General features: G+C 39.9%; 1 protein-coding gene across 4 annotated transcripts in view; it reads left to right on the forward strand.

The window, feature by feature from the left end:
* Positions 1 to 16,720, forward strand: part of ZEB2 (zinc finger E-box binding homeobox 2) — a 135,032-nt gene that overhangs the window by 98,820 nt on the left and 19,492 nt on the right. For 3 of the 4 annotated variants that reach the window (XM_019480229.2, XM_019480231.2, XM_059727399.1), the window contains 4 exons: positions 550 to 621; positions 12,406 to 12,594; positions 13,290 to 13,504; positions 15,930 to 16,038. In XM_019480229.2, coding sequence (XP_019335774.1) covers positions 550 to 621; positions 12,406 to 12,594; positions 13,290 to 13,504; positions 15,930 to 16,038 — 585 coding nt within the window. The remainder of the gene's footprint in view (positions 1 to 549; positions 622 to 12,405; positions 12,595 to 13,289; positions 13,505 to 15,929; positions 16,039 to 16,720) is intronic. The other variant, XM_019480230.2, reaches the window with a different exon arrangement.

A 16,720-nucleotide genomic window follows, 5' to 3' on the forward strand; every position in this document is an offset into this window, starting at 1 on the left:
GCTGCCCACAGTTGAAAATATAGGTGTTACATTTTTGCACCTGTTTGATATTAATATATTTTCCACTCCATTGGAGTTTAAAATGAGGAAGACAAGTCAAACAACATCTATACGATAACATTCTTAACAGATAGAAAAATATATCATCTGCTGTCCATAATCCTGCCTTCTGTATTTGCCATCACTTCACATAACATGCCTGCTCTTCTCAGGTACTAATAATTCCATTATATTTGACTATTAGAAAAATGTCCCCCCCCCCCCCCTGCTGCTTGTTGGATTTAATATTGGAAAAAGCTTTTCATTTACCCCAAATAAATACCTCTGTTTTTCACTACTTGCTGTAATGTTTAAAGTAAATAAGTTCTTGTCCAGCTACCACGACTGAATTCATTCAGTTGCCAGAACAAAGGCATTGTATGGAGGTTTACAACAGGCTTTTTTCTGTTTTCTTTTAAAGAATCTTCGTTGTTACTGCAGTGTGCTTGCTAGTTGTGTAAGCAGCCAAATAATGTGCAAATGCTAAAAATGTGCATACTTATTTTACAGAAGAAATGAAGGAGGAATATGACACTATGGGGCCTGAAGCCACAATTCAGACCACTGGAAACAATGGTACAGGTAAGACAAATGGAGCATTTGAACATCCTTTTTGTTCCACATTATTTAGAATTAGCTGGGCATGAAGGGAAGAAGTGACTAAAATTTTTTTTTCCATTTTCATATGAACAATTGAGAAATGTTTAAATAATTGTCCTATTTTTTTTCCATGTTTGATTACAAACTTGATTTTCAATTAAAAATCAGTCTCTCTTTCTCACACGCCCTCCCCGAACATGCCTCAACCCCCGGTTTATTTTAACTGCATCCAGTTGTACGCTAATACAATGTTTTCCCAGTAAGGGTGACTACACTAATGTTTAAAGTCACTGGGCCAAGATACAGTAGTCTTTTAATGAGAGAGACTGTACAAAGAACTTGATAATGAGGATGGGGTGCACCCTTCATGGCAGCCCCAGATTCACATGGCACACAGAGTAAGCTACTTCAGAGACTGACAACATCTCTTCAGAAAGATATGCATAAACCTCCAACATACATACACAGACACCACACACTTTAAATGCATATTTATGAGATTTTTTTGTTTGTTTCTTTCTGGCTAATCTTCTTTTCTTGTCACTTTCCACATCTTTCTTTCCCCAATTCTTAGCAATTTTTTTTGTGGAAAAAGAAAGGCAACAGAAATATTTGATAGGCATCATTTCTGGGCCATCTGTTTTCACCTGGTAGTTGAGAAAGTCAGCTAAGGGTTCTATTACTATTTTTTTTAAGTCCAATATGTTCTGAAGCTTAACTGTGGCTAGGTACAGACATTCAAAAAGCCCAGGACAGAATCAGTCTCAGTTGCACGGTGTTCTGAAAGCAGCGTGGTTTAGTTCAGCAGTAAACAAAACATACATTTGCCCTTTGGTGCGGAGGGAGGCAAATCTTAGGCCAGGTTCTGCCATTTTTATATCAGTTTATATGCGCTTAATTTCTGTTCTGTTATGGGTATACACTGGTTTCTCATTACTTATACCAGTAAAAGTATAATGTCTGTACCTGGCCTGTGTTTTTTTCTAAGAGTCATAAGGCCCTTTCCTATCCTTGGCATAGCTGATTTCCATGCATTACCCCATGTTCATCTTCTACTCTGCTATAATTACTATTTCAGATGTTGCACATAGTCCTTCCCATCTACACCCTTAAATTTGTAGATGTTTTCCAGGACAGATAAATCGCTATGCATCACAGAATATTAGATTCATAGGGTGCTTGCAGAAGTGCAGGAAGGCACTTGCGATCACGCTGTAACTTTTGCGCTTTACACAAAGTGCTAAAAGTTACAGCACAATCAAACAGAATAGCCATTTGGCATTATATGGTGGGACTCAGAGGCTTCCTCCACTGTCCAAGAACAGGAGGAAGGGTTGTTCTCGCACACCTCCCAGTATGCTCTGTAGGCTTCGGGGGCAGTTGGAGACTGCTGAGAGTAGCTGAAGGGGCTAGCCGTAGCCAAGCAGCCCACCTGTCTGGGTCTGCAGTGGCTGACCCTGCCTCTGGGCTGTCAGTGATGGCCTCTCATCCCTGCTTCCTCCTTCTGGTCAACCGGGAGCCATAACCTGGCCAGGGGGAGGGAAGGAGGATGGTGTCTCTCCCTGCAGTGCCCCCAGAACCAGGGGAGCTGGCAGCCAGCCTGGGCACACTCGGGGGGGGGGGGGGAGAGGAGAGGGAGGGGAGAGTCTCTCCCACTGCTTACCCCTCCAGGACAAGGAGAGTGATCAGCATGGTTGGGTGTGTTGCGGTGGAGAGACCCCTCCCCCCACAGGAGGTCCAAGCTGGCTGTTGGCTCCCCTGTTCCTGGGCATATTTTGGGGAGAGATCCTTTCCCCTGCCACAGCTTGTCCAGCTGGGCTGATCGCTCCTCTGGTCTTGGAGCAAACAGGGGAAGAGACCCCTCTTCCCACAGTATGCCTGGCTGGGCTGCTGGCTCCCCTGGTCCCAGGGACATTTCAGGGAGAGATGCCATCCCCCCTTACCTCCCTCTAGCCAGGCTGTGGCTCTCAGCTGGCTGGAGGGAGAAGGTGGGGCTGGGATTAGTGGCTGTTATTGACAGCCTGGAGGCGGGGCTGGTCCAGCACTCAGGCAGACAGAGGAGGCAAGCACAAAGGTGTGAAGATTGAGAGATTCTGGACAAAAGCTCTTGGGATGTGGGCAAAATCTCCTAAAAGTAACCCACACTGTCAACCTGTACAGAGTACTAAGGCTCTGCCCTAGAGCACCTTCATCTGATAACTCATCAGATGAGATAAATTTTCATGCAGTTGACCAATTTAAAAGCACTTTGCAGCCATGAACGTTTGTTACGTTACAGGTGTAGAGTGCTTTCAGGAGCCTCATCATGTGAAAAATATAATCTCTTTATGCACTCATAGGTAGTACTCTTTAGAAATGTTATTACAAAGGTAGTACTCAAATGTTAAAAGGATTTTATTACTCACACATCCCTAATGCTTGTAACACCCACATAAAGCCTACAACGTTTTTATTAAATAACAGAAGAAATCTATTTCCTAATTCTTGAGAGAGAAACTAATGAAAAACTAAAATCATATCAGTGATTTTTTTATACCTTAGATTTATGTATGAAAAGATAATGAGTAGAATAGAACAGAAGCACAATTTATCATTATACATATTCTTATTAATGTTGCTATACAGAGCTGGAAACACGCATATTCTAAATTCATTTGGTTTTGCAACAGATGTTAATAAAGTGGCAACTCATACTTGATACTTGGAGCAATAAGACCTGAAAATTTTCAGATCTCTAATGCAGAAAAAGGGCTTGGTATTTATCTGAATTACCATTACCAGAGTATTTGATAGCCCCTGTCAGACCTTGTGACTTCCTTTCCACACATTTTTCTTCCCATGACAGGCCTTGACTCTTTCCTACTTGCTGTAGTCTACTTGAGAGGGAATCTTGTGGCTTTGCTAGCCCCCTCCTTTCTGTTGTGTCATGGTCTCATCCACCTGATTCCTATTTTGGCCTCATGACTCCTCTTCAGAATAGAGGTATTGCAAGAAGCTGTCAGCTGACAGCTCTGTGAACAAAATTCTGCTCTTCATCCATACCAAAAGTTCTCCTCCTGGAAACTGGTAAGAAATCACCTGGTGGGAGTACTCAGGATGTCCCTTCCCCTTCCTTATTTTTGTACAGCAACAGCCATCTATTCCTATCACTCTTCCATTTAAAAGTTACTGAGGAGCTTATATGAAGAATACTAAAACCCCCATAGCAGACAGCTGAGTAGGTGTCACAGACCAGAGGAGATGATGCCATAGGGGTTTTCACAGGAATAGAGAAAAGAAAAAAACTGCATATAAAGGGCTCTGTTGGAGCACCAACTTATTTTCAGGCACCTCAGAAAAATTGTGGGCTAGAGGGGAAAGCCCTTTACTAACCAGATTATTTGGGCTGTCCTCCAGTAATAACAGGAATATCCTTTTTATTCACCCATGTTTCTGTCATTGGTATCAGTAAACCCAACCGCACTAGAAAATGAGCTGTAAAGCTTTTGGGGGTATAACTTTTTTTCTATACTGATCTGAAATACATTTAGCCAGACTACACTGAGCAAAGCCAGATACTGATTAATTCCTGCCCCCCAAACCATCTTGCTTCTTAAGGTATTATACTTTTTGAATCAGAACTGCATATGTTTTGGCCTGGAATATTCAGTACAGCTAATCATGCCCCTTTTTAAATTAGGGTGATTAAGGGGTGCTGTAGTTTTAAACAAATTCAGTACAATTTCTTGAGGTAGACAGGGCCAAAGAGTACTCCCCATGTCTACTGTGGAGTGAGTTCACTTCTTGTTTGAGTTCCTCAGCTGAAGTCAGGAGAGCAACACTGATTCTAGTTCCCAGCATTAGTATAATTCCTAATAGTATACTCTCTGCAAGTCTCCTTCAGAAATCAGTATCTATTCCATACTCACGCCAGACTTCTACTGCGTTCTCTGAGTGACTTGCTGGAGTAAGAAGAAACAAGGGCTAAGTAGGATTATATTGTATTCTGACAGTTTATCAGTTAAACACTATGTCCAATAACGTATTTTATTTTGTTTGTAGAAATTTGTTTCACCTACAGTTTAGGCAAATTTGCATAATGGCTACATTTCCACCCAAACTGACACTGTGACAGTACCAGTGAATCTCTTTATAAAGAGTGATGTCATGGGGTTTAGTCAATTGAACCATCTGATAAGCTGAACATTTTTGTTAATCTTTTTCACTTTGAGCGAGAGATGCCAGCTGACAGCCTGGAACAACAACAGTCTTTATCCTAGCACAGATACAGCAGAGTCAGCACCAATGTGAACTTCCCCAAACTGCCCTGTTCACGTACTTTCAGCCCTAACGTCAAGAGAGCAGAGGGTGGGTCAGTCTCTGTGCTGTTTGAGACCTGGCCCTTTCTGCTAAGACTGTTGATAAGAGTGCCAACTAGTGCCAGTTGTGAGGATTATTCTTGTGATGTGGACAGCTTTCCACTGGGAGCCAGGCTGACTCTGCAAGCTCATTTCAACACCCCCAAACAACTGTCTCATGATAGTGCTTTGTGGCTGCTTCCAGTTGAGCTAGTGATTTAGCTCTGTACCCCGTTGCTAATTCCCTGAGCCATCCATTCCCCTAGCTGAATGTTTTTAAGTACTTTCAGTATGAAATAATGTGCCTTCAATTAATAGAATTGGCTGTTGTGCAAAAATATCTAGTCAAAGTATTTCCAGTCAGGGGACTTTTCAGTGAGACTCAATGCTTCTACAGAGGCACTTTTGAAAAACATATCCTGTCAGTAATGCTGTTGTTCGAGGAGATTCTGCTAAATGCTTTCTCCAAGCATAGATTTGAAAGTCTCATTTTCAGGACTGTCTGCTGACTCAGTTTCCATCAGTGCATTCCTTTAACTGGCCAACAACTAGTTTCTAATGTAGTAGTCAACTCTCTACTTCAGGTTTGGAAAAGGTGAGGGTAACCCCCAGCTCCCAAAAGGGTCAGCTAAACCCAGACAGTCCTTCTGTGAATGCCCTTTATAGCCAGGTACAGACATTATCCTTTTACTGGTATAAGTGATTGGAAACTGGTCTATACCCATAACAGAACAGAAGCTCAGCACACACAGACTGGTTTAAAAGTGGCAGAACATGGTCTAGGATTTTCCCTCCCCACCAAAGAATTGTTCACTACCAGTCTAAACTACACTGCTTACAGAAAACCCCATAACTTAGATCGATTTCACCGCAGGGTTTTTGAATGTCTGTATCTAGCCTATATATCAAAAAGACTAGATGTATTAGCATAACTAGGGTGGAGTTACTGGGTCAGCAGGCCTGAGCATCATCACGGGGCAGGAAAAATAGTAGCTGCCACTTCAGCTGCACAATCATACCAGCACCATGGCGCAAGCTGGAAGTCCCTACTGCCCCAGGTGTCCTGCTGCTCCAGGTGCTTGGCTGCCTTGTTATGCCTCTGGATAAATCAAATTTGGAGATCACCATGGATTAGCTAGGAAGGTCACTGATGAGTTATGCAAAATGCTTCTAGTTCCTGAAGGCTAAGCATGCTACCCCTTGAATGTTCAATTTCATAGAAGACCATACTTTCTAACCAAAGTCTTTCATATGGTAAAACTAATCACAGAGCTGTAGTAGAAGCAAGCAAAAATAGTGACTTTTTTTAGGAATAAATTCCATGTATTATCTCATTAACATAGAAATTAAAAACCCAGAAAGCTCTTTATTACCTTATTATTCTCCTGTTATAAAAGCCCTCCCTCCCCAACAACATTTTTCATGTAAGTCTACTAGAAAACTGAAAAATATGAAAAATAAGCCTTAGGTTAGGTGTTTTTCATATAATTTAAAGAAGGAGAAAACTTACAGAAGAGAAGAAAACAGAAGTAAAACTTGGCAGGGTAGAAGGATAGGCCGTTTTCAGACTGTAATCTGTGTGTACCAATGAGGGCCTGTCACTTCCTGGCTAATGAAGCCTGTGGTTTTATTAGCTGTGTTTGCGATTAGGGGCAGCTATCTTCACCTCACAGTAAGAGTTCCCACAAGAAATAACTGGTCTTCCAAGCATCTCTCTCTCTCATGCTCTTTCATATACTCTTTAAAGATACTAAATGCCTCCAAAGAGAGTTTTCCTTAATTGATTTTATTTTAGTATGACACTCCATATCAGCCTTTGCTGTTGAAAACACCTCTACTCTCCAGGCCCTAGTACAGTGACCTAAGATAAGACTTATTTGGGGAGGTCACCTATTGTACATCTTTGTAAAGGAATGACTCAGGGAACGGAGAGTGGAAACTATCTGCAATTTCAGCCCACAAGGAATCCATGAACATGGCTTTATAGATGGAAAACAAGAGCGCAGGGAGAAGTATGCCTTTCCCCACAGACTTGTTATGAAAACCTTAATGATAATCATGTGATTTTGTTTAGTAATGCCAGGTGATTTTCCAGTGATTTTTTGAATGCTTAGCAGTAATACATAGCAGTAATACATCTTGTAAGAGACTAGCTAGCACATGGCAAACTGTTGCTATATATGTTAATCTTTAATATTATGGCCCTGTAATTGTGTTTCAGCTAAGCACCTGTCAGTTTTTCTACTAAATTCCCTTGTTTTTAGGGCTTTATAACTTAGACATAAACATTTACTCCAGCTCCTGGATTCCTTGTATATGCGCAGAGGCTAAATAATTCACAGACATGAGAACACCAATTTGTAATATCACCTTTTACAGCCCATTAGAATAGCCTCTAAACTTGCTACTTGGCCAGGTTTGTAGAACCTAGCATGGACGCTACTGGTACCTCAGCCCTACCACGAGCAGTTGGAATAAATGTATCCGAGTTCAAATACTGCAGTTAATTCCAAACTCCCCAGGCTCAGAACTGCTGAGAGTCAGGTCCTTTCTCTGTTCCTCACAAAACTGGAGGTAAAGGCTGAAAGGTTTCCCCTACAAGAGCTGTCCTACCACTTCCTGTTCTTGTTCAAATACCCTCTTTCTTGCCTTCAATAGCAGATAACACAGGTTCTGCAGCTGGGGAAAAATTTTAATCTGGCAATCGCTGCAGGATTGAACCCCTTGCTTCTTTGCAGGAAGAGAGAAGAGAACTAGGTGCTCAGCAACTCCAAGAGCCTGGGGCATAAGTAAGCCCAGCACAGGAACATAATATCTTCTTTGAAAGTTTCTAAATATGCATTTGCTCAGAGTACTGGAAATATTAAAGTATATTTGATAATTAAAAAGAATGTACAAGTTTCTAAAATATGAACAATGCATCAGGCTTTAATTGGCTGCCTCATATATAGAAAACTGAAAGAGATGATAGAGGCCAATAGTTTTAGAACTCATTTGAATTGGCCTGCATACAAAAAGGTAAAATTCTGGCTTTTCCACCCCAGAAACTTGGAGGTCACCAGATGCAACAGCTGGGAAAGGGGCAAAGATTTAAGGAAACTGCAGCTCTCCCCTGTTTCAGAGAGTCTTGAGAGAGACAGGTGAAGGTGGGGCAGGGCAAAAACTGTAAAGGAATGTGCATTCAGCAGGGCTGGTGCATCCACCAGAATGATAGAGATCACTAGCCTACTTCCCCAGAAAAGGTCCATAACATCAAATCTAGGGTAGGAGTTATGAAATGGTGTTGTTGCCATTCCACTGCTGGGGACAGAGGAATGAGGTACCCAACTCCCTGATACCTGCCTAATCACCTCAATGCACAAATGGGGCTTTTAGAGATTGTCTATAAGAGAGCAACAACAGCAGCAGAAATTCTAAACAAAATTAGTATTAAAATATTGAGGATTTGAACTCATAAACTTGAGGTATTTAGAATGGGAACTGTTATTCACTTTAGTACCTAACCACTGAATAGGCATTTTTCTGTATATGGATACTGACACTTATACAAATTACCACAACAGTTCGAAGTTTTGGACACGATGGAAGGAGTGAAAGCTGGGGTTTCAGATCTAACTGAATGTTTCAGATGTGCTGTGATAAAGACATACCCAAATCAGAACTTGACATTTTCTGTGTGTAAATATAATTATGTACAAGCAACCACCATTTTATTATATTTCTGCCACAACATGAAAATGGTGGCATAAAGAACAGTTACTGAATAAAAACACATACATTCTGGTTTTTTGCACTCCAAATTCTTGTCTTCCCTCCACAAAAGCATGCCCTCCTCACCAAACCATTCCTTCTTTAAAAATATAGATAGGGATTATTTTTTATATTAAAGAGAAATGGCAAAAGGAGCCATTGAAAGATGGTAGGGAGGAAGAACAACATTTTGTTATCTTATATCTTTGAAAACCTACTGTAACAACAACAACAACAATAATAATATCCCTTGCTATATATGTAAGATAAGATACAAATTCTACCATGTGGTCGCTATTGTTGAACAGAAGTAATAATGAATTGTCTAGATACATAAAAAAATCATAATGGATTCTTGTTCCATATCCCTCTTTTCTTCCATATAAAATGTCAAAACTCCATGGAAATGTGTATAGTAACTTTATATAAATAACTTCGCCCTTCATTTGAACTGAAAATGTCTCCATGTTTAAGGTCTACAGACTTTTTTAGAAGATACTTCATTGATGGGCTAGGCTTTTTGCAATAAAACCCCTATTGAAGTGACTAAAGCAACATATGACATTTAGAAAGTTTCTCTTTTGATATATAAGAATAGGCATGTTTGTGTCAAGTGATGGAGGAGAGAATCATTTTATGTTGAATGTGTGATGCTTGCATATGTGTTTTTATCAGTCATGTATCAAACCAACACCTCACATTCAAACTCCTTCCTTTAACATGGCAGTTAATGTTCTTTTGTATTCATCAGCCATGTTGTACAGAGGTGTTTTGTCTACAATATCACTGAAGTGCATTAGTGAATATCTGAGAAAACTGCCACTGCAGCTCTGCCTAAAACATATATGTTGCATGGATGCAGAGGATTTCTTTCAATAGCATAATCAACCCAACACTTTTTATGGTCCAATTCTTTCTTTATTTTAGGTGATTTAATCCAATGTTAATCCTGATTCATACTGAGAACTCCACTGTGTTTTAGGGCTTGTTCTCAGTAGTTCACACATCAATGAAAATATGCTGTAGAGTCATAGGAACTGAACATTCGAATTGGCTAGAACAGGAGGCAGCAACCTCCAGCCCACAGACTGGATCCAGCTGTGGAGACTTTTGATCAACCCCATGGACATGGGCTTGAGTGACATTGCGCAGAAGGGGGCTTTAGGAGCAGTTACGTTTCCCGTGCTGGTGTAGGGAAAAGCAGCAGCAAGAGGTATGGGGAAAAGCAATAGTGGTAAGGGCCTTCCCATGCCAGGAGTGGGTACTTTCCCCTTGCTGCTGCAGGGAAAAGAAGCAATGGTGAAGAAAAGTGGCAGTGCTTTTCCCATGCTGGCACAGAGAAAACTTGCAGTTTCCCCCATGACAGTGGTGGAGAAAAGTAACAACAATGTCTGGGTTCTAGCTCCTGCCATCCCACCTCTTACCCAAACTAGATCAAATTGGCCCACAACCTTAAAAGGTTGTTGACTGCCAGGCTGGGCAATGAGAGCATATCCTTCATCTGCAAATGATATGAAGACAAGGATATAAATGATTGTTGACCTCATAGCTAGCAAACAAAGCTCTGCTAAACTATTAGCTTTCACTCAGGAAGTTTTTCTTGTAAAAAGTGAATTTTTAAGGGGGAGGTTGGCAACTTTGATAAACACAATAATGTATAGTTTTTCTTCATTATCTATTCTGTGCAACTAAAATATGGTCAAATTGTACTGTAGAACAAAGAGAAATGTTTGTGTGGTTGCCCCCAGTATGTCATTTGGCACATAGAGAGCCCATTACATCTTTTGCCTGCAACTCTCACTTTTCATTCTTGTAGAAAATTGAGGCAACACTCCTAACTAGTTCAAAGACACAATTAATTTGATTTTTATGCCAGTCATAGTCACATTGCACTGATATAATTCTTTTGGGTTTGATTCTTTTCTTCCACTAGCTTTATACTGATGGGGCACGGCCTTACAAGTGGGACTGTACATTCCCCAGGGACAAATAGCATTGGCACATATTTGTGCTGCTACTTGTCCCCTGGAAAACACCCCTGCACATGCGTACTGGCATGCAGCAAGTTGCCTTGGGCGGGGTAGGAAAGGCTGGGGCCAGCACCTGAGCTGGCCCCAGCAGCCATACCTGGGATCCTGGAGACCTTCTGGGGCTGCAGCAGCGGTGATTTGGGTACATAGCCTGGCCAGCAGCTGGAGCATGGCACTGGCTGGCCAGGCTTTGGTTTCAGATGGTGCATGCTGTTGTCATGTGTGTTGCCCTGCATTTTTCTGGCACTTTTTTTACATCAGGAAATCCTGATGTAAAAAACCCCCAACCATGCTGCAAATTGGCAGCATGGCAGAAGCATGCATATGCAGCACTTACATTTGGAGTGTGGCAAACTGCACATGCACACTAGTCTGGATGCACCCACGTAGCTCTATTGATTTTCATGGAGTTACTCCTTACTAAAAATCAGCATAATCATGCCTATTCTACTTTTTTACTGTTTCATGAAAAGTAAGGTATTTGAAGTTTGTCTCATTTTCTGATACACCTTAGGTAAAACAAATTTAAAATGCAATTGATCATAAACTATTCTTTTAATTTATGGTCATTTAATAATAACTATCTAAAATTCACTCCTACCAAATTTCTCTGCCAGGACTCCTTTACTGAAAAAAAATCTGAGAAAGAAAATGAACTGTTTCTCTGTTTTCCAGTGTAGTTGCATTAATATTTTTCTATAATGTCCAAGACTTTGCAAGATCTTTCCTGTATGCAATAGTCAAGTGTTTGGAGGAGAAATGTATATTTTTAGCAATAGGTTGTTCTGTGATTGAGAACATATTATGCTTTGTGGACACTGTATGGACAGTAAAAAAATAGATTTTCATTTTACAAAATGAAGGAAAACTCCAGCACAGATTGTAAAAGTAGTTTTAGGCTGTGGATCCCAGTTTGGTCTAGAAACATGTGGTTCTATTTGTTAAACAGTACAGAGCAACACATTTTTAAATGTATTTTCCTGTTGTAATTTACTCAAAGATTAATTTTCCAAGAAGAAACATAAGGGTGCAATTATGAATTTTAAAGAATGCCACATTTTGTTCTTGTATCTACCGCAAAAAAATGGCAAAAGACAAGATAACTTTCAAAGATTAATTAGTCACATGCTTCCCTGCTCACAAGTTCTGTTAAAAGCTAAACACCTCATACCAGATACAGTGCATGCTCAGGACTCAGTGGGAACTGCGTATGAAAAGCAGAATGGGTTCCTAAGGTCTCGGTCCTATAAGTTTCTCTGAGTATGTAGATTTCTGTATCCGTACACAGAACTATTGACTTGCTGAGGATTCCTTGTGGGTACAGGATTCTACCCTGGGAGAATCATTTTCATGACTGATATCTAATAGATTTTTCCTGCTCCCCTGATTCATGCATGGTCACACTGATATAAACTGGCCCAATCTTGCTCCCATTAAAACCAATGGCTAAGGTCTCATTGATTTTATTAGGACCTGGAGCAAGCCCAGTGAGAGTCAGGGCCACTCTAGAATTAGGCTGTTCTAGAAACTGTAGACTTGTTGCTCCAGTCCCAGGGTCAGCACTTCTGGCAAACAACCATATAAATTTACCCAGGCTCACAGAGAAGATGCACTGAAAACCACTTCTTTTTCCCTTCCCCCAACTTTAGTTAAGAATGCAAATTGCACGTCGGACTTTGAGGAATATTTTGCCAAAAGGAAACTGGAGGAAGGAGATGGGCATGCAGTCAGCATAGCGGAGTACCTACAGCGCAGTGACACAGCCATTATTTACCCAGAAGCCCCTGAGGAACTGTCTCGCCTTGGCACTCCAGAGGCCAATGGGCAAGAAGAAAATGGTGAGGCTGTAATTCATTTTTAGCCACTATCCTGACCTCTTGCAGCTGTTGCAATAATAAATGCACTACATGCCTGGGTGTTTACCTTAAAAATTGAAGAACAGCTGCAGAGGCATGGAATTTCATCAGCAAAGACTAGAACTGTAATTTTAGCATATTGTGATTTTTTAGTCAGCAAATTCATATTATTTTAGGTGAAATAAAGAGCAGGAACAATTAAAGCTTAATTTAAAAAGGAGAAATGCTGTCACTGGAGTTCTAAATTTCAGAAGTATTCAATTTGTATATAAGAAATTTAGGATTACTGACCCATAACTCTCTTACTTCTTAAGAAATAATTGAAGAAGTGTCCATAAGAATAATTGGGCTGGTGTCATATTCATAACAGGCCAGAAATGCAATGCAAATTGTTGATCGATTAAGAAAAATACTTCTTAGTTTTTCACCTAAGACATCAAAAAGGCTCAAGTAAGATCTTTAATTAATTTTCTAGCACAGTATGAAATGATTCATACAAGTTTGTCCTGGGTGTGTAAGGGGAATGGTGTATTCTGAGGCTAGTTTGAAATGATGGCACTCTAGTGTAGCAGATTGCAGTGATTCCTGTCATACCATCCTGGGCAATAAGCCCATTAGCTGCCATTGATTTACTGACCTTTTGGCCTGCTTCTCTCTCTCTTGTCTCTCGGTTACAGACCTGCCACCTGGAACTCCAGATGCTTTTGCCCAACTGCTGACCTGCCCCTACTGCGACCGGGGGTACAAGCGTTTGACATCATTGAAGGAGCACATCAAGTACCGCCATGAGAAGAACGAGGAGAACTTTTCTTGCCCTCTCTGTAGCTACACGTTTGCCTACCGCACCCAGCTCGAGCGGCATATGGTGACACACAAGCCAGGGACAGATCAGGTGGGGGGTTGGTTTTAAGTGATTTCTTTCTATAATAACCCCTTAGAGAAACGATATTGCTTTGATTGGCAATCATTATTAATTTTTCATGGCATTTTGAAGATGCAGATCTTTTAATGGTAATAGCTTTAATTGAGGTCTAAATGATTTTTTGATGGTCTCTTCTAATATGATTTAATAGTCTTATGTTCACGATCGAATGAGTGTGTTAATTTCTAATTTAGAAATTTTATTTGCACTTTAACTTGACTTTAGTTTCGTTTTTATGTTCCTCAAAAAGTGAATGAAACTGTAGCATTTTAATTATACATTATTAAACATCTCAGCAATTTTAATTCCATTTTTCACCTAGTTTTACTTTGCAATTTTTTTGCAAATAGGATCTCAAAGACATAGTAAAAGATCTACTAATATTTTTCTTTCATTCCTTTTTGAATACCCTTTCAATCACATCAAATTACATATATTTTGCATTATAGTTTGTAAAATATAATTATGTAATTTTAGAGTAAATCTTTCTGTAAAATGTACAGGATATATGTTCTGAGTGTATTGGTAACATATACACATATTAGGATTTTACCATCCTGATAATTGATAAATCCCAGCAGTATATGTTATAAATCAAAATACTTGTCTTTTGTTATGATGCATGTAATGTTATAGTATTACTGCTTTGCATTATTTTGTGCATTTTGCTATTACAGTTAAGCAAATGCTGTGTCTTTTGAGCAGGTGAATGAAGCTTTCTTTTATTCAAAAGGGCTGTGTCACAAAGCTCCTACATATTAGAGAAAAAACTATTTCTGTACTCCCTAGAGACTTATCTGAAAACCACTGTTATGGAGTGTTGTAACGGAAACTCAAACGGTGTCTCTTAAACTTAAATAAGTGGATATGTGCATCAAATTATATAGGCCTTATACCATATTTATTTTTCTTAAACAACTGAAAATGAACTGTGTTTCTCTTGAAAGGCTTTCCTCAGCATAAGGTAAACTCTGATAGGCAAACATACATCTTCTAATCATGCAATTTTACAATTAGCATTTTTAAGAAAACTATCTCTTGCTTGATCTTAAATCAATATAAATTATTCTGGTATGATTTCCCATCTTGCTTCTCTTTTTAGGGTTTTCTGGGAGGGAAACATATTTTCTGATTCCTAATTTTTTAAGCCAGGCACAACCTGAGGTATTTTTTCCTCCTTTTGCTTCATATCACTAAAAACACTGGGGAAAATGCCTAGATATTTATCCAACATAACTGCCTTAAATTTCACATGCAAGAGTGTGATTGTGTTGGCGCATTATGAATGGTAGCTTTGGTGTTGAAAAGTCCCCTCATTTGCTCATGGCATTTACAATTAGTAAATTAAAATGATTGTATCATATTAACAGTGGCACAACTAAAGTTTATAGTAGTCCTCTGAGGGCCATGGGGGGAGACAAAACAGCTGTTGCTGTTTGTTTATGCAACTCAGCAACATATGAGCGCTGGTCCCTCAATGGCGCTCGGCGGGCTGGGCTCTGCTTGATCTTTGAAGGTTGCTGCTGTTTGAACAAACCTCCCTGTGTCCCATGTAACACCATCTGTCTCACTAGGAATGTGGGAAGATTCAGCACACCCTAGCAGTTGTCATACCGTTTCTGTGCTGTCTTTTTTTGCAATAGGCTTTTGTGTCATTGCTGCTTGAAAAAAGCTGACCTCCTACCTTGAGCATCCAGAGTGGATGACTGTATTTTTTTTTTCAGAATTCAAAGTCACAGTGCTTTTCTCACTTGTTCAAAAAGGTCATCTGTGTTTGATTATATCTTTATGCTGCTTTTAACTTGTCCTTTCAGCCAACTTTTCTCTTGTTTTGCCCCTACTCCTTAGCACAGCACTAGGAAAAAAAACCCACCATAAGAAAGGTAGCTAAGTCTTTCCTGCTGCTCTGTGATAAAAAATTTCCAGCAGCTACAGCTTCATGCTGAAAATACTGTCTCTTGTATTTGATAATGATATGTAACACCAGTAAAGGAAGAGTTTCTGTATTTTTTACTCACACAGTAAATAGGATTTTTAAACAAGAGGAGTTCCACATGTTTAGAAGCTGCTAGAAATATTAAGAGGCACAAATCTTTTTACAAAAGAGTTTCTCTCCTCATAAGATACCTTAAAGCAACGCATTCCTGATGAGAGATTTAGGAAATAATTCTAACGCAAACATCAAATGCCCACGTGAAAGCACTTTTGCATTTGTTTCGGTTTACTGCCAACCTTTTGATTTTTATTGCAACGGTGATGAGACAGATAACTGTACATGCAGTTCTTTCAGTTTGCCTGATAAATACAGAGCAACATTCATTTTGATTTTGGTTATAAACTAAAACTTCTTGGTTTCTAGTCCATAAAATTCATGTCAGCATCTTTTCTCTCTCAGCACCAAATGCTGACCCAAGGAGCAGGCAATCGCAAGTTCAAATGTACTGAGTGTGGAAAGGCCTTCAAATATAAACACCATCTGAAGGAACACCTGCGAATTCACAGTGGTGAGTAGCAGAGGTGCTGGTGTGCTCATTTGCATTTTGTTTAATTAGCTGAGTTTTAAAGATTGCTTAAAATTTACACAGTTCTGCTTGTAGCATCTTAGAGCTACTAAGGTATTCCATAAAGGATATCTGAGTCATCCTCATTTATCATGCTGTTAATCACATGGGCTTGCTGTAAGATTTTGAAAGAGTAATGCTTGTTAGCAAAAAAGGACATCAGAATTGGTTTATTAGCCTGTTTGAGTTCATAGGAATTCACAGCTCTTGGTTTAGTTGGCTCATAGGTGGGCCAAATATTTTTAATAAAGGAACCCCCCCATTTTGAAAACCAATGAATTATGAATCAAATCCATGGGATAACGGACAGATGAGAAATATCTTATGTTAGGCTGTGAGTTAAGGAACTTTCTTTTTCTTTCTTTCTTCCTTTCTTCCTTTCCTTCTTTCTTCCTTCCTTTCTACAGCTTGACCCAACTTCAGATCTGCACAAGCAAAACTGTATGTCCACACAAAGTCCCATTGAGCCCTGCACAGGAATGAACCTGTGTGGATGTAGTGACAGGATCAGGGCTCAGTTTCTTCTCTTGTGCCATCCTGAGAGCCTTTTGGAGATGGCTGAATTGAATTTGGGCTTTATGGATTTGATTTCACTACTTTAGCTAAAGAATCACCTACCTGTGAC

Source organism: Alligator mississippiensis, chromosome 4 (assembly GCF_030867095.1).
Source record: "Alligator mississippiensis isolate rAllMis1 chromosome 4, rAllMis1, whole genome shotgun sequence".
In the NCBI taxonomy this organism is placed as follows: domain Eukaryota; kingdom Metazoa; phylum Chordata; order Crocodylia; family Alligatoridae; genus Alligator; species Alligator mississippiensis.